Source organism: Haliotis rufescens, unplaced genomic scaffold, assembly GCF_023055435.1.
Source record: "Haliotis rufescens isolate VD_foot unplaced genomic scaffold, xgHalRufe1.0.p SCAF_12, whole genome shotgun sequence".
Classification (NCBI taxonomy): Eukaryota; Metazoa; Mollusca; class Gastropoda; order Lepetellida; family Haliotidae; genus Haliotis; species Haliotis rufescens.
In genome coordinates, this window is record NW_025963802.1 from 12,623,754 (window position 1) to 12,647,832 (window position 24,079).

Below are 24,079 nucleotides of genomic sequence, written 5' to 3' on the forward strand. Positions count from 1 at the left end.
ACATTGTACCCATGTGAGGAACTGAACCCGGGCCTTCAGTGTGATGAGCTAACGCTTTAACCACTAGGCTTCCCCACCGCCTCTACAAGTTGAAAGCTGAAGGATAGGACAAAATTTGTCAGTCAACTAAATTTTTCGTTCACAATGTGATTGTTACGACTGATCGTGAAATGTGAACCATCTTTACAGTGATGATAGTGTCTCGAGTGTAAAAAACACAGGTAACCACCTTCAATGGTGATGTCATTTGATTGTTATGTCATGATAACTGATGACATCACAATGGTCTGCAAAGCACTGGATTCAATATTGATTGGGTAAGATCAAACGTTATCTCCTGTGGAAGTCAGTTGATAAATTGATGATAAATTGTGGTCCTACCATATAAAGTGTCATGTGTAATCATTAATGTGTACATTGCATGCTTCCACATGTTTCTTCAAAGACCAAAACAACTCATCATCCTACAAACACTACATAAATCTGCACACAAGTAAGTATTTTTCCACCAATCCTCACCACACTTGATAGTTCTTGGGGTTGTCTTCGATCACCTCCGACACATATCTCAGCTCGTCCTTCAAGTCTTTGTTGAGCCCCTTCAGAATCACTCGCCGGTAGTGCCTGCAACATCATGCAACATCTGTGAAACATGCAGCCTCACACTATAGAAAACACATTACTGAACCTCAACACTATTTCCCCAGCAACTGATAATAGCAGCACAAGGACCTCTGATGACTTATCCATTCAACAAACACCACCGTGTAATCTTATCTCACCCCTTTTCCTATTCTGTGCTGAATGTTTTTTAATGTTCCTTTTTTTGCTGTACATGCTGTCTACAGCTGTCTGAACATTCAACCGGACACCAATTGTGCTGATTGTGCAGGTTCTCCTCTGTCCTAGAGAGGTGTCCAGCCTGTGTGCAACTGTGTCAGGAAGTAAACATGATGCCAGGCTGTATTTGCATCAACCTTTTGATAGTTTGTTTTTGATTGCTAGTTGTTTAATGCCACACTCAGCAATATTCCAGCAAAATGATAGCGGTCTGTAAAGATGGTATATAACTGAGTCCAGACAATCCAGTGATTCACACGAACATTGATTTATGCAATCAACCAAGTCAGTGTTAGTTGCTGCTTCCTACTATCATGGGTTGCTGAAAACCAATTCCATCCCTGACCTTCACGAGGAGCAATGTCAAGTTGTGGTGTTTGCGATAAAACCATTTCATTGATGTCAAGTTTGACCTTTAAAATCACTTTAACTAAATTTAGTTATATTAAAAAAGACATACTAACATCCAAAACTGCTGTTTCTTTTGCGAGGGAGTTGAGCCTGCTATAAAAAAAACTAAACTGATTGGTTGATGTGAAGAAATTCACCAAAGTAGCCAAAAACTATTTCCTTTGTATCTGAGCGAGGTGCATGGGGTCCAAAATGTTGAACACAAAATGAAAACATGCCACATCCCAATCTCAGCTCCAGCAGCATTTACCCATCCCATCTCAGCTCCAGCAGCCTTTACCCATCCCATCTCAGCTCCAGCAGCATTTACCCATCCCATCTCAGCTCCAGCAGCCTTTACCCATCCCAATCTCAGCTCCAGCAGCATTTACCCATCCCAATCTCAGCTCCAGCAGCATTTACCCATCCCATCTCAGCCTAAGCAGCCTTTACCCATCCCATCTCAGCTCCAGCAGCCTTTACCCATCCCATCTCAGCTCCAGCAGCCTTTACCCACCTATCTCAGCTCCAGCAGTCTTTACCCATCCCATCTCAGCTCCAGCAGCCTTTACCCATCCCATCTCAGCTCAAGCAGCCTTTACTAAACCCAATCTCAGCTCAAGCAGCCTTTACTAAACCCAATCTCAGCTCCAGCAGCCTTTACTAAATCTAATCTCAGCTCCAGCAGCCTTTACTAAACCTAATCTCAGCTTCAGCAGCCTTTGCCCATCCCAGCTCCAGCAGCCTTCACTCATCCAATCTCAGCTCCAGCAGCCTTTACTAAACCCAATCTCAGCTCAAGCAGCCTTTACTCAACCCAATCTCAGCTCCGGCAGCCTTTACTAAATCTAATCTCAGCTCCAGCAGCCTTTACTAAACCTAATCTCAGCTTCATCAGCCTTTGCCCATCCCAGCTCCAGCAGCCTTCACTCATCCCATCTCAGCCTAAGCAGCCTTTACCCATCCAATCTCAGGTCCAGCAGCCTATACCTATCCCAATCTTAGCTCCAGCAGCCTTTACCCATCCCATCTCAGCCCCAGCAGCCTTTACCCATCCCATCTCAGCTCCAGCAGCATTTACCCATCCCATCTCAGCTCCAGCAGCATTTACCCATCCCATCTCAGCCTAAGCAGCCTTTACCCATCCCATCTCAGCTCCAGCAGCATTTACCCATCCCATCTCAGCCTAAGCAGCCTTTACCCGTCCCATCTCAGCCTAAGCAGCCTTTACCCGTCCCATCTCAGCCTAAGCAGCCTTTACCCATCCCATCTCAGCTCCAGCAGCCTTTACCCGTCCCATCTCAGCCTAAGCAGCCTTTACCCATACCATCTCAGCTCCAGCAGCCTTTACCCATCCCATCTCAGCTCCAGCAGCATTTACCCATCCCATCTCAGCCTAAGCAGCCTTTACCCATCCCATCTCAGCTCCAGCAGCCTTTACCCATCCCATCTCAGCTCCAGCAGCCTTTACCCATCCCATCTCAGCCTAAGCAGCCTTTACCCGTCCCATCTCAGCCTAAGCAGCCTTTACCCGTCCCATCTCAGCCTAAGCAGCCTTTACCCATCCCATCTCAGCTCCAGCAGCATTTACCCATCCCATCTCAGCCTAAGCAGCCTTTACCCATCCCAATCTCAGCTCCAGCAGCATTTACCCATCCCATCTCAGCCTAAGCAGCCTTTACCCATCCCAATCTCAGCTCCAGCAGCATTTACCCATCCCATCTCAGCCTAAGCAGCCTTTACCCATCCCATCTCAGCTCAAGCAGCCTTTACTAAACCCAATCTCAGCTCAAGCAGCCTTTACTAAACCCAATCTCAGCTCCAGCAGCCTTTACTAAATCTAATCTCAGCTCCAGCAGCCTTTACTAAACCTAATCTCAGCTTCAGCAGCCTTTGCCCATCTCAGCTCAAGCAGCTTTTACCCATCCCATCTCAGCTCCAGCAGCCTTAACCCATCCTATCTCAGCTCCAGCAGCCTTTACCCATCCCATCTCAGCTCCAGCAGCCTTTACCCATCCCATCTCAGCTCCAGCAGCCTTTACCCATCCCATCTCAGCCTAAGCAGCCTTTACCCATCCCATCTCAGCCTAAGCAGCCTTTACCCATCCCATCTCAGCTCCAGCAGCCTTTACCCATCCCATCTCAGCTCCAGCAGCCTTTACCTATCCCAATCTCAGCTCCAACAGCCTTTACTCATCCCACCTCAGCTCCAGCAGCATTTACCCATCCCATCTCAGCTCCAGCAGTCTTTACCCATCCCATCTCAGCTCCAGCAGCATTTACCCATCCCATCTCAGCCTAAGCAGCCTTTACCCATCCCATCTCAGCCTAAGCAGCCTTTACCCATCCCATCTCAGCTCCAGCAGCCTTTACTCATCCCATCTCAGCTCCAGCAGCCTTTACCCATCCCATCTCAGCTCCAGCAGTCTTTACTCATCCCATCTCAGCTCAAGCAGCCTTTACTAAACCCAATCTCAGCTCCAGCAGCCTTTACCTATCCCAATCTTAGGTCCAGCAGCCTTTACCCATCCCATCTCAGCTCCAGCAGCCTTTATTCATCCCATCTCAGCTCCAGCAGCCTTTACCCGTCCCATCTCAGCTCCAGCAGCCTTTACCATCCCATCTCAGCTCCAGCAGCCTTTACCCATCCCATCTCAGGTCCAGCAGCCTTTACCCATCCCATCTCAGCTCCAGCAGCCTTTACCCATCCCATCTCAGCTCCAGCAACCTTTACCCATCCCATCTCAGCTCCAGCAGCCTTTATCCATCCCATCTCAGCTCCAGCAGCCTTTACCCGTCCCATCTCAGCTCCAGCAGCCTTTACCTATCCCAATCTTAGGTCCAGCAACCTTTACCCGTCCCATCTCAGCTCCAGCAGCCTTTACCCGTCCCATCTCAGCTCCAGCAGCCTTTACCCATCCCATCTCAGCTCCAGCAACCTTTACCCATCCCATCTCAGCTCCAGCAGCCTTTATCCATCCCATCTCAGCTCCAGCAGCCTTTACCCGTCCCATCTCAGCTCCAGCAGCCTTTACCTATCCCAATCTTAGGTCCAGCAGCCTTTACCCATCCCATCTCAGCTCCAGCAGCCTTTACCCGTCCCATCTCAGCTCCAGCAGCCTTTACCCATCCCATCTCAGCTCCAGCAGCCTTTACCCATCCCATCTCAGCTCAAGCAGCTTTTACCCATCCTATCTCAGCCTAAGCAGCCTTTACCCATCCCATCTCAGCCTAAGCAGCCTTTACCCATCCCATCTCAGCTCCAGCAGCCTTTACCCATCCCATCTCAGCTCCAGCAGTCTTTACTCATCCCATCTCAGCTCAAGCAGCCTTTACTAAACCCAATCTCAGCTCCAGCAGCCTTTACTAAATCTAATCTCAGCTCCAGCAGCCTTTACTAAACCTAATCTCAGCTCCAGCAGCCTTTGCCCATCCCAGCTCCAGCAGCCTTCACTCATCCAATCTCAGCTCCAACAGCCTTCACTCATCCCATCTCAGCTCCAGCAGCCTTTACCTATCCCAATCTTAGGTCCAGCAACCTTTATCCATCCCATCTCAGCTCCAGCAGCCTTTATCCATCCCATCTCAGCTCCAGCAGCCTTTACCCATCCCATCTCAGCTCCAGCAGCCTTCACTCATCCCATCTCAGCTCCAGCAGCCTTTACCCATCCCATCTCAGCTCCAGCAGCTTTTACCCATCCCATCTCAGCTCCAGCAGCCTTTACCCATCCCATCTCAGCTCCAGCAGCCTTTACCCATCCCATCTCAGCTCCAGCAGCCTTTATTCATCCCATCTCAGCTCCAGCAGCCTTTACCCGTCCCATCTCAGCTCCAGCAGCCTTTACCCATCCCATCTCAGGTCCAGCAGCCTTTACCTATCCCAATCTTAGGTCCAGCAACCTTTACCCATCCCATCTCAGCTCCAGCAGCCTTTATCCATCCCATCTCAGCTCCAGCAGCCTTTACCCGTCCCATCTCAGCTCCAGCAGCCTTTACCTATCCCAATCTTAGGTCCAGCAACCTTTACCCGTCCCATCTCAGCTCCAGCAGCCTTTACCCGTCCCATCTCAGCTCCAGCAGCCTTTACCCATCCCATCTCAGCTCCAGCAGCCTTTACCCATCCCATCTCAGCTCCAGCAGCCTTTACCCGTCCCATCTCAGCTCCAGCAGCCTTTACCTATCCCAATCTTAGGTCCAGCAACCTTTACCCGTCCCATCTCAACTCCAGCAGCCTTTACCCATCCCATCTCAGCTCCAGCAGCCTTTACCCGTCCCATCTCAGCTCCAGCAGCCTTTACCTATCCCAATCTTAGGTCCAGCAACCTTTACCCGTCCCATCTCAGCTCCAGCAGCCTTTACCCCTCCCATCTCAGCTCCAGCAGCCTTTACCCCTCCCATCTCAGCTCCAGCAGCCTTTACCCATCCCATCTCAGCTCCAGCAACCTTTACCCATCCCATCTCAGCTCAAGCAGCCTTTACCCGTCCCATCTCAGCTCCAGCAGCCTTTACCCGTCCCCTCTCAGCTCCAGCAGCTTTTACCCATCCCATCTCAGCTCCAGGAGCCTTTACCCATCCCCTCTCATCTCAGCCTGAAATCAAGAGACTTGAAACACAAGGGTTCCCTTACAGAATTAGTTACATCTATCCTTATACCATTGTATAGATAACTCTATTTCAGGGACTAAGCGCTAGTCCAGCCAGTAGCAGTACAAGCATAATGGTAGGAAGTCTACACAAGGTAGCATATCAAACATATCGATCGCCTTTTAGCCTGATACAATTTGTTGGCTTTGCACATTGTGGGTCTCTGCTGACGTATACATCTGTTAACAATACCAGCAAATTGCAAGTAGTAGGCTTGTCATTCTAGTAGCTGTTTATGAATAACTAAACTAATTTTTCGCCACATATGAAATGTTACAAAAGTCCTTTCAGTGACTGCAATATATTGCTTGGCTTGAAAACTGAACATTCTGTCATGAAGGTCTACTGATTCATTTATGTCTGATTAACATAATTTAAAAATCTGTTTATTGGAAATTAATGAAAAATGGAATTAATTCCAGGCTTTTTGAAAAGTCAATTTTCATGATGAGAGGTAGAAGTTTATTATTCCTCATACATTGGTAGTTTAATTTTTAAAGTTTTCCTCAAGAGATAGTTGCCATGGTTACAGATACGATAAAAATTCAACGTCATTTTTTAAATGGTTGGATTTCAATGGTTACAGGAAATAAGCAATACCTTTGACCTTGTGGGTTTTTTTTCAAAACATCCAAGCATTCACTATCTGATAATGGAAAATTTAACCCAAAAAATCATATCAAGGAATTTGAATGTGGAGGAATGACAATGACACCTCATCGGTGTAACACTTAAACAGAATACTGTATTTCCTCTTTACTATGTACTGGGTCTCCAATAAACAGCGGCCTCTAATTGAAGCCAGGTCATACGATCTGTCAAAAAAGAAAAGAAGCCAGTGACACCTCATCGGTGTAACACTTAAACAGAATACTGTATTTCCTCTTTACTATGTACCAGGTCTCCAATAAACAGCGGCCTCTAATTGAAGCCAGGTCATACGATCTGTCAAAAAAGAAAAGAAGCCAGGCCGAGAATTTGGGATTTGCTAAGGTAGTAAGTTTCCAGCATTGACCAGAATAGATGCTGTGCCAATGGTTTGCATGAAGTTAATAGACACCCAGGCGTCTAATAGAGGAAATACAGTATACCGTAATCGACGTAATAAGCGCCCCGCTCTAATAAGCACCCACAGCGATATTTGCTAATATATTGGCTAGTGAACAATCCCAATTGGCACCCTTCCGATTAATCAATGTACACAAGACTTATTTTTATGTGTATAATACGCACTCCTGTGTTATATGCACCCTTAATTATGGGCAATCAAATTCTGGAAAAATATATCTGTCGTACATAAACATTTCAGGCTGTCAGCATAAACCACGAAATTTATCTTTGAACTTTTTTTTCACCAAAATAATATTCTAATAAGAGCCCCCTGTTTCTAATTTTGAGAGCGCCCTGGGCGCTTATTACGCCAAATACGGTATAATGTAGGCTACCTAGCCATCGTATGAGGTCTCACAAAAAGGTATTGCCTTTCTAATTCCACTATCTTTGGTTGATTGTTCATGTTTCACAGAGGGGTTTCAATGACAAATACTATATTAGTTACAGATCTGGAATCTATGCCTGTCTGTACTACTTCCCTAAGCACACAAATGGGTAGACTTGCACAAGTCTCTAAGGCAATAATTATTAGTTTAAAATCATAATTTCTAGATTATGTAAATTATAAGAACAACTTGTCCCCAAATGATACTGTAGTCCTTACTGTCCACATATCTAGACTTGCCTATTAGGAGGATAGAATTACTACACATCCATGGACTTATCTTTCAGTACAGCCTTGGAGTAGGGCTAACAAAGGGGGGACAATCTTGTCTCTGCTGCAGATACTGTCAACTCATGGTGGGATGTACACCGATACATTGTTGGATCGCGATATTTCACTTCTCGATACAAGTATCGATCACAGTCACACACTAAGTAAAAAATATTGATTCATACCTTAAATGTTTACTGTAATGGCTGTTATACCAAGCACTAATTAGTAGTGAAAAGTAAATATTTTTATCAATTGTGCCATACTTGATGCTGTTGTTAGTGTGCCAGGTATTTGGCCATCCTGTCTACGAAAAAGATGGCTTTAGCACCACAGATAAGAGCACATACAGGTATCGTGATACGTATCGGATCGTGAAAAAGGTATCATAATACGTATCGGATCACGAACAAGGTATCATAATACGTATCGGATCGTGAAAAAGGTATCATAATACGTATCGGATCGTGAAAAAGGTAACATGCTACATATGGGATCATGAAAAAGGTATCATAATACGTATGGGATCGTGAAAAAGGTATCATAATACGTATCGGATCATGAACAAGGTATCATAATACGTATTGGATCGTGAAAAAGGTATCATAATACGTATCGGATCGTGAACAAGGTATCATAATACGTATCGGATCGTGAACAAGGTATCATAATCATGATAATACGTATCGGATCATGAAAAACGTAACATGATCGGAAGGCACAGTTAGTGTATCATCCCAGCCTTACTGTCAACTTGGCCTTGTTCCATGCATTGTTGTAGCAGTGGGACTATCACAACTCTATAGTCTAACTGACTCTAACATATACAGCGCTAGAAATATTTCGTCCATCTTGTTTCATCACATGGCTAAGCAATATAGGTTGACTACTGCTAACTGTAAAACAACATTCGTCTGCACATTATAAAAAATGGTCTGGTCTGGTCTGGTCTGGTCTGAATACACATTTCAGAGCTACATAGGTACAATCACTCATCAGCCATATCACATGAAGTAGGTGAGCTGTCATTAAACCTGAACTGTACAGGACCTGGCAAGCTATCAAGTACATTGGCACACCCGGCATCTCCCCCCATTCCCATTCCCCAACTGCTGACATATCACATTCTATCTCCACTCTGTATTCATTCCCCATGCTGGGTGAGATACATATTTCTATTGTGTGCTCAGCATTGGACATGTGTATACATGCATGTAATTTGTCATAGTGTACCTGCAAATGCATGTTCCAGAGGTAGAAACTAACATTTTGGGTCCACTAGTTGAATTTCTACTCGTCCTTATGATACCATACCGATTGGGCTGTTTGGGAAGGACTACAGGACTAGTGCCAGTTTCTAACGCTGATGTTCTACAGAGAAGAGTTTGACAGTAAAGGGGTTAACAGCACGCCATACCAAGGACACCTTTTGACATTCAAACACTGGATATAATGAAACAATCTTAATAATGTCAAGTAACAACAGGGCCATTTTTTGCAAAGTAAGAGATATGCTGTTTTATTTGTGAACTGGAAATGATCAATAATGAAAAACAGTAACATTAGTTACCATGGTTACAGAGAAATATTTTAGCAAAACAAGGATATATATGAGGACCCCTACTTGTCGTGAGTGTCCTCTTCGTGCAGTGTCAATCAATGCACAAGACTGTAGCAATGAATGTGTTAACACTGAACCCTGGTAGAAATTATTGAAGAACCAATAGTCTAATAACCATGGTAACTTGAAAAGCATTATCATTAGTTAAAAAAAAGTACGAAAGTACATCCTTTTCTTGTTTAAATATCCGAATTTGCAGAGTTGCAAATATAAGTTTTGTTTGTTGTAATTGACAAGACAACATGAATACTGTATTCATAATCAATCTATGTACATGTACCAATGGTTTATAATTGGGTTTTTTCTTAATTCCACACTCTACCAGCCATGCAAGCATATGTTGCCATGGATACAGATGGCAATAAGAAAATGACTGTTGACGAAAAATAACCATTTATGTGTGAATTTACAATCAATGAATATAATAAACATTGCCATCTGTGGGTCAAATTGATTATTTGATACAAAGTAATTTGAAAATTCGAAAACTCAAGTTCTTTGACAACAAATGAAACTCCTAATTAAGTCAAAATTTGAAAACAGTTCAAATCTTATGTGCATAATGCATTAATTTTATACATGGTGCACATGGTAAATAATTAGCATAATTAGCATACTCAGTTTACATGGCATACCGATAGGCTTATTTTTGCATGGCACAGAACATGGGAAAATAAATGATACAATGTAAAGGATACAAATACTTCACAGTGCATGTGTGCACAAGTGAGTGAGTGAGTTTTACGCCGCTTTTAGCAATATTCCAGCAATATCAAGGCGGGGGACACCAGAAATGGGCTTCACACATTGTACCCATGTCGGGAATCGAACCTGGGTCTTCGGCGTGACAAGCCAAAGCTTTAACCACTAGGCTACCCGGACGCCCCCGTGCGTAAGTGAGCTGTTGGCAGTCGTGGTATATTAGTCATATTACAGCAGTTGGATCTAGTGTCATCTGGCGCTGGTTATCTTTATCTGGGCTCAGATCATGTTACAAGTCCAAGATTTCCAGGGATGCCACTTGGCACTAGCCAACTGTCCGAGTCAGTCAGTCTTATGTTAAGGTATCCTAAGGGCCAGTAGAACTCCAGGCTTTAGGGGAAGTAAAAGTGGCATCCTTTTATGTCATCATTAGTTGAACTCATGCATGTTTGTTGTTTGTTGTTTAACGCAGCACTTAGCAATATTCCAGCTATATGACCGCGGTCTGTGAATAATCGAGCCTAGACCAGTTGTTGTTTTGTTGTTTAACGCCGAACTCAGCAATATTCTAGCTATACGACGGCGGTCTGTAAATAATTGAGTCTGGACCAGACAATCCAGTGATTAATATCATGAGCATCGATCCACGCAATTGGGATCGATGACATGCATCAACCAAGTCAGCGAGCCTGACCACCCAATCCCGTCAGTCGCCTTTTACGACAAGCATAGTCGCCTCTTACAACAAGCATGGGCTGCTGAAGACCTATTCAACCCCAGATCTTCATGGGTCACTTATACATGTTTCAGGTTAAGTTGCATCCCTGTAATCATAGTTACCCAGAGTGAGTGAGTGAGTGAGTGAGTGAGTGAGTGAGCGAGCGAGCGAGGGAATCCTTCAAACCATGTTTATTGAGAAAACACTGTACATAGTACAAACATACCTGGGGTCCTTGAACATTATTGGATGTAGTAAATTAATCTGAGAACCCATTAAATATTCCCTACTAACCTTGCTGAAAGTCAATGACCCCTTGAAAAGTATATATGTTCAAGGACCCCTTGACTTTCACACAGAATTTTGAACCCTGCTCCTAAAAATGATAGATGACAAATAAACTTTCAGTGGTAGAAACATTTTTAGTTCACTAGTCCTTATAATGATAACATATAGCAAAACCCTTTAAAATTGCAAATTTCTACTCGTCCTTTTGATACCTTAACTATTGGGCAGTTTGGCAAGGACTACAGGATTAGAGCCAATTTCTAACGCTGAAATTTGCCCTTTTTAAGGGTTTTGCTAAATGTTATCATTAAAAGGACTGGTGGACTAAAACTGTTAGTTTCTACCCCTGAGAGGTCTTCAGTACCTATGCTTGTCAAAAGAGGCGACTAATGGGATCGTGTGGTCAGGCTCGCTGACTTGGTTGATGCATGTCATTGTATCCCAATTGTGTGGATTAATGTTCATCATGTCAATCACTGGATTGTCTGGTCCAGATTTGATTATTACAGACCACTGTCATATAGATGGAATATTGCTGAGTGCGGCGTTAAACAACAAACAAACAAACACTGCTTCACAGGTATCTGTGCTCTATGTTCCTCCAACAACAATGAACACAGGGTTAGAAATTGGCACTAGTCCTGTAGTCCTTGCCAAACTTCCCAACAGTTAAGGTATCATAAGGACTAGTAGAAATTTGCCATTTTTAAGGGTTTTACTATATGTTTTCATTATAAGGACTAGTGGACCAAAAAGGTTAGTTTCTACCGCTGTGAACATATAGCCACATTGCATTGCAGTCGCTATTTCTAACTGACACATCAGGCGAGAGCCTGGCAAGGGTTAACCAGTGATGACTATATTCTGACCAATTAACACTCAGGTTATATCGTACAAACGGCAATGTTACTTGCTTGACAGTGTGTAACTTGTGCCATAGCCTGGGGGTCTCTCCTCTACACACTTCTTCAATGTCAGTGGTGCACAAAGTTCATGCACAAAGTAGGGTCTTGTTTGACTTCAGTGAGTTGTACACAGCCCAATTTCAAGAAACTGAGAAGTTGACAGATGACAAAGTGGACACAATTTATGGATAACAACTTCTTTATTTACATAGGTCAAAGTTTTGGTATGGATGCTTATATCGAAACACCGCCTTTACAGCAAATAAAGAAGTTGTTATCCCTAAATTGTGTCTACTGACCCAATATATTCAAAGGTTGGTTGGTTGGTTGGTTTATTGTTTAACGCCGCACTCAGCAATATTCCAGCTATATGACGGCAGTCTGTAAATAATCGAGTTTGGACCAGACAATCCAGTGATTGACATCATGAGCATCAATCCACGCAATTGGGATCGATGACATGTATCAACCAAGTCAGCGAGCCTGACCACCCGATCCCGTTAGTCGCCTTTTACGACAAGCATAGTCGCCTTTTACGGCAAGCGTGGGTTGCTGAAGACCTATTCTACCCCGGAATCTTTATTTACTGTAGGGCAAAGTTTCGGTATAGATGCTTATACCAAACGTCGCCTTTACAGCAAATAAAGAAGTTGTTATCCCTAAATTGTGTCTACTTTGTCAAGTCAAAATAGACATTCATCAGTGACGTCACTACATACCACATTGACCCAATATATTCAAAGGTGATAGAGGAACAAAGTGTGTATGACGTGCCAGGTATTGATGATCATAATCGATGTATGGTGGCTTACACTGTTAAGGTCAACCTAATGATTGATTAGACAGGTGTGACGTCATCTAATGCGCTATTGTTCATGTTGTTGATTCTGAGCCAAGAATTCACTGGCCATTCTGAATTCTTAAACAAGTAAAACTGTCATAACTATAGGTCAGCATGTAAAATTGTAGAGAAATTCTTCATCAACCATAACATGGTGTCTCAGAAATCATTTGAATTTGATTAATCCAGAAGTCGAATCAACAGATTCTCAGAATTTCTCAATCAAATCTCTCCTCTTTAAGCCTATGCTTCCTCACTTGGTGTCCTTGGTGGAAAACAAGTTTTGAAACTAGGCATATGTACAGGAAAAAACTTGTTCAGGACATTTGGCAGTTCAAGTGGAATATTTTCATATGTCATCCTACATATCTTGAAAGTTTCCCTTCTCAAGTCGAGGTGGGGGCACCTCAAGCCAGAACTTACTAGTGACCATGCTTACTGCACAAACAAAACATGACTGAAGTCTTATTTATGTTTTCAAATGTCAGAATTTGATTTAACCATAAGAAACAGTTGGTTGGTGGGTTGGTTTGTTGTTTTACGCCGCACTCAAGGCAGATTTTACTAGTGACCATGCTTACTGATTTAGGGCACAAACAAAACATGAATAATGTCTTATTCATGTTTTCAAATGTCAGGACTTGATTTAACCATAAGAAACAGTTGGTTGGTTGGTTGGTTTGTTGTTTTACGCTGCACTCAAGCTATATGACAGTGGTCTGTAAATAATGGAGTCTGGACCAGACAATCCAGTGATTGACATCATGAGCATCGACCCACACAATTGGGATACAATGACAATGTTTTATTGCAATAGACCATTATGTTTTCTAGAAGCAGACCAGCTGGCTAGGGACCACTATCAGCATTTCCACTGGTTTTTGAAACTGCCAGTCCTGGTGGATAGGCAACTCTAAATATTATCAATCCCCTTAATTTCTGTCAGTCGCAACATTCAACAATAAAAACCCAGATTACATGCCTTTAATTTTTTCAACATCATGTTCAATGCAATGACCTCCTCTCTGAAGTAACTTACTTAGATCTACATGTTCAGACAAGTTCAGTCACAATTTTCTCTCTTTTTTGTTGTTGAAAATTGCTAGACTAAGTCGCTACAAATATATACATAACCTCAAAACAAAGCGAAATGTTATTTCCTTGCACTAAAAAACCCTGATGGTAACAGACAAACTGACTTTTCGAAAGATATACTTATAAATGAGTATCGCCGATGTTTTATTCAACAACAAAGATTTATAAGATACTTTATTTGCCGGTCCACAGGGACTGGCAGTTGCATGAATTACCGGTCCAAGCCTAATTTTGCCGTTTTAAACTGTTAATTTCCAGTAAACGCAACACTGTATTATGACTACGAGTGCAACCTGCTTTAGCCTGGTGCAACATTGTTTTCATGTCAACATGCACTAAAGTACTCACGGAAATGGAAAAAAACTGTTTTTTTTTATCTCAGATTTTAAATAAATGCAGTTAATATACAAAATATATAAATATTCAAACAACTCAAATAGTACTAAATTGGGCCTTGGGACAAATACAGCGTATCAAAGGTTTTTATGTCTTTTTACACGTAAAAGTGTGTAAAAATATGAACAAAACAGACTATTGTGAAACTGAGCATAACCAGGTGTTAGTAGATCAAGGTGAATGTCCATGACCTATGACACCTTGACAACAGGTGAAAATAGGAGCTTGAAACCCACGTACATGTGATTTGTCAGTGGCTAGTGATTTGTGAGTGGCATTGTGGGATAGTGAATCATCGTCAAAATATCAGAACGTAAATGTAACATATTCCCTTCTCAAACAACAACTTACATGTCATTATTATTATGTACATAAACATAGCTGTTATTTTAATTGTTGTTTTGATAACTTTTTCCCAGGCTAATTTGCATAATGCCTATAGCCTGTTTCTGCCATGTCAATTTGGACTTAGTTTTATTTTTGAATTTGAAAGTGCCTACAAATTACCTCCTGTAAAGTACATTTTGTATTGAGCACTGAGATAAAACTAGCAAATTCAGACCAGTACTTTTCCAGTTGTTTTGTTATTTCGTATTTACATCTACGTAATGCTTTGTGTCGATTATTAAATCCAGCAAAATAGTTTTTTTTCATTTCCATGAGTACTTTAGGTGCAAGCTATATCTAGTTCCTTAAATCGAGCCCCGAATGTCCATCCTCGCCGACACAACAGTTCGCTCATCAGGAACATGATAATGTCATGGTTGTTATCAAAGACTGCAGCGTTAGAAACTAACAGTTTTCGTCCACTAGTCCTTATAATGATAACATATAGCAAAACCCTTAAAAATGGCAAATTTCTACTAGTCCTTATGATACCTTTACCATTGGGCAGTTTGGCAAGGACTATAGGACTAGTGCCAATTTCTAACCCTGAAGAGTAAAGGTTTAGGTAAGAAAGTGAAACTTACTCAAGCATAAACATGACAAGTATGACAGTTGTTTTGTTTGGACCCTTCAGCTGAAAACAATACTCAAAATAGAATGTGGATTAACACATGACAGCAAGGAAGGACTCGCACAGAATGGCTGATCAGGCAGATTCATTAATAATTTCCCTTTGTGGTTTACTGTCTAATGAAACACCCTTTTCTAGCACATGCTTTAGCCCTGACTTGTTTAGAGTCATGTGGCATGATCAGTGCTATAAAGTCATGAAACTGAATGCTGCATTCACGTTTATTCTACTTATACAACGTACATTTCTGGTGGGGTAGAATAGGTCTTCAGCAATCCATGCTTGCTGTAAAAGGGGACTATGCTTGTCGTAAGAGGCGACTAATAGGATCAGGTGGTCAGACTCGCTGACTTGATTGATGCATGTTATTGCATCCCAATTGCGAGGATCGATGCTCATGACGTCAATCACTGGATTGTCTGGTCCAGATTCAATTATTTACAGACCGCGGTCATATAGCTGGAATGTTGCTGAGTGCAGCGTTAAACAACAAACAAACAAAACTCACATTTATTCTACTTTTACAACAACATACATTTCTGGTGTCCCCTGCAGTGATATTGCGGGAATATTGCTAAAAGCTGTGTAAAACCAAAGGGCTTAGAGTGCTCTGAGCACAAAAACATATTACCCCCATAAATCCATGTTATAATCAGGGCTTGATTTAAGGAACATAATTTAACAGGCACCAGGTGAATTTGACATGAAAACCTAGTTGCATCCAGGTCACATATATCTATCAAAGGTGAAACACAGATGCATGAACTAGTCAAAATAAATAAAATCTCAAATCTCTGATGACTGTGTCATGATCTTACATAAATTAATGGCGTATTACTGTAAAACATGAGGTTCATATGTTCATAATCTTGCAATACTCAGTGTGATGACTCAAGAAAACATGACAAATTACACACTACACAGTGCGTGAGTGAGTGAGTTGGGTATAACACCGCTTTTATCATTATTCCAGTTATATTGGTCGTGTCAGCTTAATGTGGGAGGAAAGCCAGAAGTGATGCAGGTCTCGGACGTTTACCATGGGTACGGTGCTGACAAACCTAGAAAATTAATCGGGGCGAACCGGGATTCAAACCCACAGGTTTCTGGCGTGCCCAAGGGACGCAACTCTGCGCACCACAGAGAGATTAGAGATGATAGCATGTTACAAGTATTGAGGGTATTCAAAGACTGATATGGTGTGGAAAAGTTAGGGCTAGTCAAACAAATTAAAAATGTCTTTACATGCCCTTGGTGCACAGATATAGATTTCAGGTTGCACTTTTCAATAACAGCAGGCCTCAAAGTTTAATTTTTTACCAAGTAGCCATATGTCTACAAGTATTTTTTTCCAGGTAGCCAATGGTAAAATTAAGAAGACAAGCCAATAGTGCAGGTAGCCAAAAGCATTTGAAATTATCTTTTATCAAATAACTATTATATGTACAAGTCATGGCACCAGTCTTGGATTTGTATATTAGTGGAAACTGTACCTGAGCTTTGTTATTTGTGACTTGAACATGTTGAACAATGATGCGATTTGTGTTACTAGATTATATAGGTATATCCTTGCTTATCCAATAAACTATCAACTAAAATAAAATACTAATTACCGGTACATTATGTATTTTGGTTCATTTTTTACTTTAGGAGGAATTATTTGCGAGTACAATTAGTAGCAGATGTGTTTATTTTTGTGTCTACATATGTGTAGCTATAGAATTTAGTCGCCACAAGATATTTTTCAAGGTAGTCATTTGGCTACCTTTCAGTTTCAGGCAGTAGACAAATTGAAATTTAGGTCGCATTGGCGACCGTTTTAGTTGTGACTTTGAGGCCTGAATAGGTTAACTGGTGCACGTTTTATATAGTTAAATCGAGCCCTGATAACCATGATAACAGAATGTTTACCCTACTGTTTTGCATCATTTTTTTTAACATTTTCCCTTTCTAAGTCAAGATTACTGTTATTTTTTTTTCAAAAGTACATTAATACAAACATTATGAATGTATGTTACTATTTGTGTCTTTCTTCATGCATGTTGATACTTTTTTGATAACAAAAAGGGGGGAAAAATGTAAAAACAGGCCAAACTGAATTTCTACACAGAGTTATGGGAATTGAATTGCCACGTCGGCAAGAGGCCACCCTAACTGATAACAGAATGTTTTTATGTAGTGACACTGCGAAATCTCTTTCGGTGAGAAGTCACTAGAATATGGTAATTGAATGCAATATCAGGTAGCTTGATAGCTAGCAATTTTAGTTGCACATTATAAGCATGATCATCAAAACATGCATAATGTATGCAATAAAACCGTGGAATAATCAAGTCCTGCAAAAGTCCATGACACATAGGCTAACATCTATCTTAATGTGAGCGAGTGAGTTGGGTTTAACGCCGCTTTGAACATTATTCAACATTATCACCGATCACAGCCTGTCAGTGTCAGCTTGATGTCTGAGAAAATCCTCAAGTGACTGACTGACTGACTGAGTATGGTTTTATGCCGCTTTTAGCAATATTCCAGCAATATCACGGCAGGGGACAACAGAAATGGGCTTCACACATTGTACCCATGTCGGGAATTGAACCCGGGTCTTCGGCGTGACGAGCGAACGCTATAACCACTAGGCTACCCGACCGCCCAAATCCTCAAGTGATGCACAACTTACATGTTTACCACTTTGGTGAAAATCACGAGCATGGGTATGGTGCTGAAAAATCTAGAAACATAATCAGTGCGATTTGGAATTCAACCATCATAACCGGTTCCAAGGGAAGTTACTCTGCACATCAAATTGCTGTGCCCTTGATGACCACCCCCCATCCATCTAATAGACAGCAGTATCCAACTTTCCAAGGCTCATACCTCCATGCATAGCCAAGCTTGTGTATATGATGGTGATCTGGTAGATAATCGAGTCTGGACCAGACAATCCAGTGATCATGGTGATTGATATTGTGAACAACGATTTATGCCATCTGGGTATGATGACACAGAACAACAAAAATCATAGAGCCTGAGCTCCTGATCCATTGGTTGACTCTTACGACGATATTGATAATAACTGCCTTTTAACAGTCACATCCACACAATAAACTTATACAGAAAATTACCTCACAAGTTTTATTATCAGTAAATACTTTCGTCAGTGTGACAATCATTTAGCAAACTTCATTTTGGCCAGTAACCAAGGCAAGGAGAAATCTAGATACACCCACCTCACAACAATGATTGGACAATGTCATGATTGCATAAATATAGAATACTAAACGAGCTCCCGTGTAATACCAATTTTATGAAACGAGTGAATAGTTGTGGTATCTGACGAGCGAAAGCAAGTCAGATACCACAACTATTCACGAGTTTCATTAAATTGGTTTTACACGGGAGCAAGTTTAGTATTTTATTTATTACTGGCCATTTATAACGTTTTTAGAATTATACTGTTGAGTGTGAATAGGCTTACACCTACACGATCCACGGTATAGTCCAACTGAGTTTAACACAGTAATACTTCAAATACGTCAAAAGTTGAAACGTATGAATTTAATACCATCCAACGGTCCACCTTTAGAATTCAGGCGTCCGTTCCACAAAATTATCGTAGCGTTAAGGTTATCGCAACTCATATACTTTAACTTAGACCAACGACTGTTGTTGCGCTACAGTACGATCGCCTTGTGGAACGGGGCCTTGCACCTCAAAGTTTACAATGACGTCACAATACCCGATGACGTAATTTGTGGAATTTTGTTGCAAGATCCTTCGGCGAAACAATGCCATGTGACATCAGCCTAGCAACAAGGTTGCTGGGGTCATCGAGTGTGCATAAGCTCCTCTCAGTGATCTATCATCTCCACACGCAATGTCGTTGAATAAGCCAAGGGATGTTGAGAGCTTTCAATATTTGTTCGTGAAACGTGTTCCGAGAGTACACAAGCACTCGTTTTGGTATTACACAATGTGTAATACAGCTGTATGTTTATTAAACGGGTGATCTCTTCACGGGCAAGTAATAAATAGCATATGAATCACACAGCCTTTTCAAGGCTTTCAACTGTCATTTTCAAAGCTTTTTTAGTTGTGCTGTTAGCCGTAGTCGGTCAATATTTCATCAATTTTTTAGTCCAGCATACTAAATATTAGTTGTAAGACCTAAAATGCAGTACGAACAATTCAACATCATAAATTTTCCAACAATATTTATTTTCACAACCAACAAATGAAATAAATTATGTCAGTCATGAATTCTTTGGCCCACAAATCTGTCACCGTGGTCACACTTCAACTTTTATCAACAAGTACATGACTACATACATGTACATCATGGTATATGTCACGTTGTACAAATTTATGGCTTTTCAAGCTATTTGGGTTATTTTAAAGGCTTTCTGAGGTTCACACTTAAAATAAAAGCTTTACAAGAGGGACCTTAAAATTCAAGGCCTTTCCAAGCCTGTACAAACTCCGAGTAGAAACTGTTATTTCTGTATTGTCCTAGTAGCCATGCTGAAACTACATTTACTCTTAGTCTTATTCCTGCAAATGTAAACAGCCTCAGAGCTCCAGATAAGCTGCGTATCTGCGTAAAATAGGCATCAGAAATGCAGAAATACGCAGTAAAATAATATCCAAGCGTATCAAATACGCATCAAATACGCAATGAACATTAGAGATACGCTACAAAAATAAAACTTGTGCGTACATTCAAAATATTGTGAAGTAACCCTGCGTATTCGATTGGCAAATCAGCAACTTATTTTGAAATTATAAACGGGCATTCCGTCAACCTTGCCAAACTCCACGATGACAGTTACATCATGATCATTTGCCATCACACTTTCTTGTGGAAGTATCGTGGTATTTTTGAGTCCTATAAAGCTCTCGAACCCACACAACACTAGTTTGCAGGGACTAGATGAATAGTGTTTTTAAATATTTAATTTAAATACCCACATGTGTAAAAACTAGTGGGTAACAGAAATTTGAATACCCAGATAGAATAGCTGATACGCAGTGATTTTAAAATGCATGGGTAAAATACCCACAACACCAAAAGCTTATCTGGAGCTCTGAGCCTACAAATGTCTCTCAGAAACAGACAAAAAGGTGGTAAGTAAGGTGGTCTTTCTTCATTCTTTTTTAAGTATTTAGTATGCAATGTTACCACACTGTCAAGGATTGATATTTGTAGAGATGTTTCTGAACTGTGTAGGTAAAACTAGCTACACTAACGATAATATGTGGAAACTGAATTTTTCCGAATGTAAATTATGTATTCTTGAGATTATTTCTTATCTCTTTTTCCTGAGTGAGTGAATGAGTATGGTTTTACGCCGCTTTTAGCAATATTCCAGCAATGTCACGGCGGGGGACACCAGAAATGGGCTTCACACATTGTACTCATGTCGGGAATCGAACCTGAGTCTTTGGCGTAACAAGCAAACGCTTTAACCACTAGGATACCCGACCGCCCCTCTTTTTCCAGAGATGATAAAAACATTTAGGTCTCAAGTGAAACAATGGGTCGTTCAGGTTACCTAAACACAAGTACTCCCTTTTGAGGACCTAAAACAATGAAGGGACTTTAATGCGGTCCATCTTCAGGATGACAATGTGTGGTAAGTGTTTTAATTGAACATAAAGGATTCTAGTTTGATCTGTTTGTTTGTTGTTTAACGCTGCACTCAGCAATATTCCAGCTATATGCTGGCAGTCTGTAAATATTAAGAGTGTGGACCAGACAATCCAGTGATTTATATCGTGAGCATCGATCCATGCAATTGGGATCGATGTCCTGCATCAACGAAGTCAGCGAGCCTGTCAGTCGCCTCTTACGACAAGCATAGTTTGCTGAAGACCTATTCTAACCCGGATCTTCACGGGTCTAAAGGATTCTAGGGAGTGTCCAGACCATGCAGATTACATTGAACATGTTGAATTAAATTCACAGAACTAACAGACCTTAGCTTCAAATTCATATAATTCCAGGGATCTGAAAACACTTGTCAAACTTGTTATGGTTTAGTCTTTCAAATACCACAATCCATTTTTTTTTATGCCAATATACTTTCAAATCCACCGAAACAGTAACCTTGAAATACCCACACAATCCATGCTCACTGACATTAGTATCACTACTCTTTGCGCACTGATCATGTCCCTCAATGATGTAGATTTTGCGCTATATAAATAGCCGTGTTTTTTATTATAACTCAGTGTCTGACCTTGTAAATGACTGGCAAGGTCAACAGAACAACAGCTCATTTCACACCATATTGTAATCCTATGCAACATGTATACTGTATCAGCCCCAGTGAGTCTCGACGTGTTTAATGACTTGAGTTTGTGAGGAGATATACACTATACCATTGATACCTGTGACCTACTGGCAAGGTGAACTAGGACTGAATAAAATATAGGGTAACAGTTTTATTGTGTCTGATCTAAGCATGCTGACTGATTAAGCAAGTTTATGCAGTAGCAAGCTACTTGCTAAAAGGTTGGGGATTTTGAACAGACTTGGTGGCCAGTTTTGGCGGTCCCTCTTTCAGAAGTGACAGCTTGAGACTGTCCTTTTGCCTTTGTGAAATAAATTCATCACAGATCCACATTCTATGACCACTGCTGCAAATCTGTTGTCCCCGACCAGACTGCTGCTGATCTGTTGTCCCCGACCTGACAGCTGGTGAAATGTTGCCCCCCCCCCCCCCTCCGACTGCTGCTGCAATGTTGTCCCCGACCTGACAGCTGCTGAAATGTTGTCCCCTCCACACGACCGCTGCTGATCTACCATCCAACCTCTGAAATCTGCTGATCTGTTGTCCCCCCTCTGATTGCTGCTGATATGTTGTCCCTCCTTCTGACTGCTGCTGATCTGTTGTCCCCCCCCTCTGACTGCTGCTGATCTGTTGTTCCCCTTCTGCTGCTGATCTGTTGTCCCCTTCTGACAGCTGCTGATATGTTGTCCCCCCTTCTGACAGCTGCTGATCTGTTGTTCCCCCCCCCCCCCACCCCCCACCCCACCCCGATTGCTGCTGATATGTTGTCCCTCCTTCTGACTGCTGCTGATATGTTGTCCCTCCTTCTGACTGCTGCTGATCTGTTGTCCCCCCTCTGACAGCTGCTGATATGTTGTTCCCTCCACTGACTGCTGCTGATCTGTTGTCCCCCCTGACTGCTGCTGATCTGTTGTCCCCCCCTGACTGCTGCTGAGCTGTTGTCCCCAACCTGACTGCTGCTGATATGTTGTTCCCCCTCTGACAGCTGCTGATCTGTTGTCCCCCCTGACTGCTGCTGATCTGTTGTCCCCCCCCACTGACTGCTGCTGATCTCTTGTTCCCGACCTGACTGCTGCTGATCTGTTGTCCCCGACCAGACAGCTGCTGATCTGTTGTCTCCCCTCTGAAAGCAGCTACTTACCAGACGGTGTAGTTTGCTGGGTTGAGTTCCGCCGCATCCTTTGTCAGCTCCAGAGCCCGGTCACTTCTCTCCTCTGCGGCGAGGATGGCACGGAAGTAGTCGTACACATCCCGAACTGAAACCAACATTTACTGTCAGGAAAGATTGCTCATTCATCATACTCAGTGTTCGAAATAAGGGGGACCTGTGTGCTCTAGGTTTGCTCCAAGAGTACAATCTAGGGATCTCTTAATATTGAGCTTTAAGTAATAGGGCAATAACAAGGGCTGTCACACCTAATTTCAACTGACACTAATGGACAAGAAAAAAAAGTCACAGTTGTCTGGCAATATCAAACTCAATTATAACATATGACACACAGTATGCAGGATGGAGTATCAGCGTGACACCGTCAGTGTATATAGCATGATCAGTAGTAACATTTAACTGCACATCTGTCTACTAACATGACTAACGTGACTAAATGACTAACCAACCATGATCAACACTTGATTAGATCAACATTATACATGCACTCATCACTTACTAGTGAAGGTGTCCTATATTAATAACACGCATATATCATGTTGAGAGTGAAACACATGTAGCATGAATGTCTGACTGACACCGAAAGGTGATCATTGGCACACATCCACCAAGTATGACAATATACCATCATTAACCCGGATGCAACTCTAGGATAGCAGGGATTTATCTAGACCTGCCCAGAGGCCGATATGCAGCCTCAAGTCTGCAGGAGATGTCATTAAAGGGGCACTAATATCTGGCTTCTTCTCGGCTGTCTATCACTGCCCACTAGGGCTCACTAGCTGCCGTGAGTCGATTTGCTCGCTAACGCAACTGAGCATGATAAGAAATTAGGATACCGTCTGTAAGGACAGCTAAATAAACTTTGAGGCAATATCTGTTTTACGCATTTTTGAACACTGATTGGTTACCTGTGATCTATGAAGATTTCGAAAAAGGGCGCATGTTAATTAATTTCTTCAGCCTAAACAAACAGAACACTGGAAGCTCATTGGTTGTTGTTATTTGGAAATACCCCCGTAGGTTATAGTTTAATAAATAAAAAAAAAGTATCCCTGCAGTGAAAGATTTTCGGATTTCAGATCGCGTGGATAATACGATTACTTCTCCCTTGTTGTCATCCATGTGTCCTGGCAGAACCCTCCACCGGTGTATTTGTCGTCATTCGCTTGAAGCTCAGTCAATTTTAAACAAGGTAAGACTTTTTCCCAATTTGCCTGCCAGGGGCACTTAGTTTAGAATCCTAGATAAATCCCTGGAAAGAAATTAACCAAGAGAGTCTACCAGCCAAAATAGTGATAACAAATAGCAATAACCCCCAAAATATTGGAAATTCAACGAGCACTTCGGATACACTTAACACTAACAACGCCAGTCCAGGCTAGCGGGCTAGTG

At 42.0% G+C, this 24,079-nt stretch overlaps 1 protein-coding gene across 1 annotated transcript in view; it reads right to left on the reverse strand.

Moving 5' to 3' along the window:
* The window catches only part of LOC124143389 (protein farnesyltransferase/geranylgeranyltransferase type-1 subunit alpha-like), a 44,099-nt gene that overhangs the window by 13,962 nt on the left and 6,058 nt on the right, over positions 1-24,079 (reverse strand). Inside the window, exons 2-3 of the mRNA XM_046512353.2 lie at positions 22,658-22,772; positions 520-624 (exon numbers count right to left, since the gene is read on the reverse strand). Of these exons, the coding sequence (XP_046368309.1) occupies positions 520-624; positions 22,658-22,772 (220 nt within the window). The remainder of the gene's footprint in view (positions 1-519; positions 625-22,657; positions 22,773-24,079) is intronic.